Source organism: Gadus chalcogrammus, chromosome 16 (genome assembly GCF_026213295.1).
Source record: "Gadus chalcogrammus isolate NIFS_2021 chromosome 16, NIFS_Gcha_1.0, whole genome shotgun sequence".
Lineage (NCBI taxonomy): Eukaryota > Metazoa > Chordata > Actinopteri > Gadiformes > Gadidae > Gadus > Gadus chalcogrammus.
In genome coordinates, this window is record NC_079427.1 from 17,050,654 (window position 1) to 17,053,153 (window position 2,500).

A 2,500-nucleotide genomic window follows, 5' to 3' on the forward strand; every position below is an offset into this window, starting at 1 on the left:
CAAGTATTGTTGTAATTTTTCTCTACAAATCTTTAAGTTTATAGTGTTTCCAGTGGGCCTGCATATCTCACACGCTCCATCATGCTAATCTATTCTCTCTATTAAGGCGTCCTCATTGGAGCAGCGAATCAGTTTGAAGCTTGTCGTGTCGCGCCGTATGTGAACGTGGGGGCCTTGCGGATGCCATTCCAACAGGCAAGTGACTTTCAAGCGTGCAGTCTTTGACTACTCTGATTCCCGGACTGCTGTCTTGGCACAGTCCCTGTCCAAGTCTTATGGAGAATCGATTTCCAGTGTAGCCAAACTCTTGTTGCAATAGTCGCTAGATATTTTGCCAGTATAAGCATGACGGCGTTTAACGTTTAGAAAATGTCTTTATCTTTTTTAAGGAATGATTGTAAATTAAAAAAATGAAATACTTTTGCCGTGGTTGCATCTATTTAGCTCTAAACGAAATAAATGTATTAATTTAAACTGTGATGGTTTACAAGCTAATAACCAGTGACCCATTCAGATGAACGGCAGTGATGAACAACAACGTTACCTGTGAATTATTGAGCCCTTTTGCACCAAGTTAACGCGTGTTCTCCCCCCTCTCTCCCGTTCGTGCGTCCCGTAGGATAGTCATTGCAACGTGCCGCCCTTCTCCTTTCAGGTGCAGGCGCAACTGCAGCTGGACAGCGCAGTGGCGCACGCGCACCATCACCTCCACTCTCACCTGGCGGCGCACGCGCCTTACATGATGTTTCCCGCGCCGCCGTTCGGGTTGCCCTTGGCTACGCTCGCGGCTGAATCTGCTTCCGCCGCCTCGGTGGTGGCCGCGGCTGCGGCGGCCAAGAACACCAACAAAAACTCAAGCATCGCCGACTTGAGACTCAAAGCCAAAAAACACACGGCCGCGCTGGGACTGTGACGCCAGGACCCGCAGCTTTTCAGAAGGTCACTGCTGTTGACGGCGAGTCATCAAACTGAGCGTTAAACAACAGCAACAACAACCGAAAGGTCGCTTACAAAGAGAAAAATCAAGGACACTATTTATGTTTTCTTCTTTGTTTTTAAATGAAGGACAAGCGTGTATAAGTAAAGAAATATAGGCTATTTATAAAAAATAATAATTATGAACAAAGATGGAAAGACTGGCATGAGCCACGCGCAAGTGAACTTTGGGCGCCAAATGCGCATGGGGGGGGGGGGGAATGGGAGCAGGGAGCGAGGCTCCTCGGTTCCAAGGTCCCCTGCGCGCGCACGCACACACACACACACACACACACACGCGCGCGCGCGCACACACACCACGCACACACACACACACACACACACACACACACACACACACACACACACACACACACACACACACACACACACACACACACACACACACACACACACACACACACTCACTCAAAAACAAGTCTCCGCAGCCACTTGGATGGAGCTGACACGAGACCACTGAGGGTGAAGGACGCAACTGGAACGGTCGATTTTTTTGTCTAACAAAGCGAACCATTCAGCTGTTGTTTTCTGTTCTGCATTATGACTTCTTTTTAAAACTATTTAGAGGCGGGCCTCGTTATATATTTCCAAACTCTGCAAAAGGAAGGAAGAGGGAATGATTCACCAAGTAGAAAGTCTAGAGTATCAAGTTCATATTCTTTCTTGTCCGAATTGTAAAATTACCTCTGCAGTGTTCACATGAATTTTCTTTCCTCACGGATTTAGTTTGGGTTTTTGGAATTCTGCATTTCCATTTCTCTACAATCACATTCATTATATGTTAACAATGTCATCAGCATATAATGGCCGATATGTTTGAGGCTTGTTTGTTGTAAACGACCTGCCATACGTAAAACAATAGACTCAAGCAGTAATGTGAAGTTATACATGTATAATGGACTTCAGTTGTTCTATTATGGTATATACGTATAGGTTCCATGTTTCCAAATGATGACCTTTCCTTTTGGGAGGAAAATAACAAACCCTCCTTGGAGTTTTTTTCTAATGGGATTCTATCGATTTGCCAATATTCAATATTCAATATTCCAAGGACTGTATTTGAGCCGGTACGGTCACGTGTAAAATATGTTAATATCTAAGAAACATGCATTATTTTTTATTATTTAGTGGCAGAATGCCTTGCGGGGAATACTTTTATTTGGTATTTTACTTTCTTTCCGTGTACTGAAATCCCATGTGCTTTCTATGTAATTTAGATGTTTTTATAACAGTGAAAGTGGACGTACCTGAGGCACGGATTTCTAAAAAGATATCACAGATATTGTTTTTTTATTTTTTCCATCACTTATGTGAAACGTGAATTCACCTAAAGAAAATGTTTTTTGCTCATACAATAAATCAACAGAAGTTTCTTCAATGCGTTCACATTATTTTAAAGGATGATGTAAAAAAATCTATTATAATATATATTATACTGTTATTGTTACTTAGGCCTACATTGTTATTGGTATTGTGATCGGAACACGTTAACGTGTACATGATC

General features: G+C 42.8%; 1 protein-coding gene across 2 annotated transcripts in view; it reads left to right on the forward strand.

Moving 5' to 3' along the window:
* Positions 1 to 916, forward strand: part of shox2 (short stature homeobox 2) — a 5,117-nt gene extending 4,201 nt beyond the window's left edge. Inside the window, exons 4-5 of one of the 2 annotated variants that reach the window (XM_056612184.1) lie at positions 107 to 195; positions 620 to 916. In XM_056612184.1, the coding sequence (XP_056468159.1) occupies positions 107 to 195; positions 620 to 913 (383 nt within the window). In that variant the 3' untranslated portion in view covers positions 914 to 916. The remainder of the gene's footprint in view (positions 1 to 106; positions 196 to 619) is intronic. The other variant, XM_056612183.1, reaches the window with a different exon arrangement.
* The last annotated feature ends 1,584 nt before the right edge of the window (positions 917 to 2,500 follow it).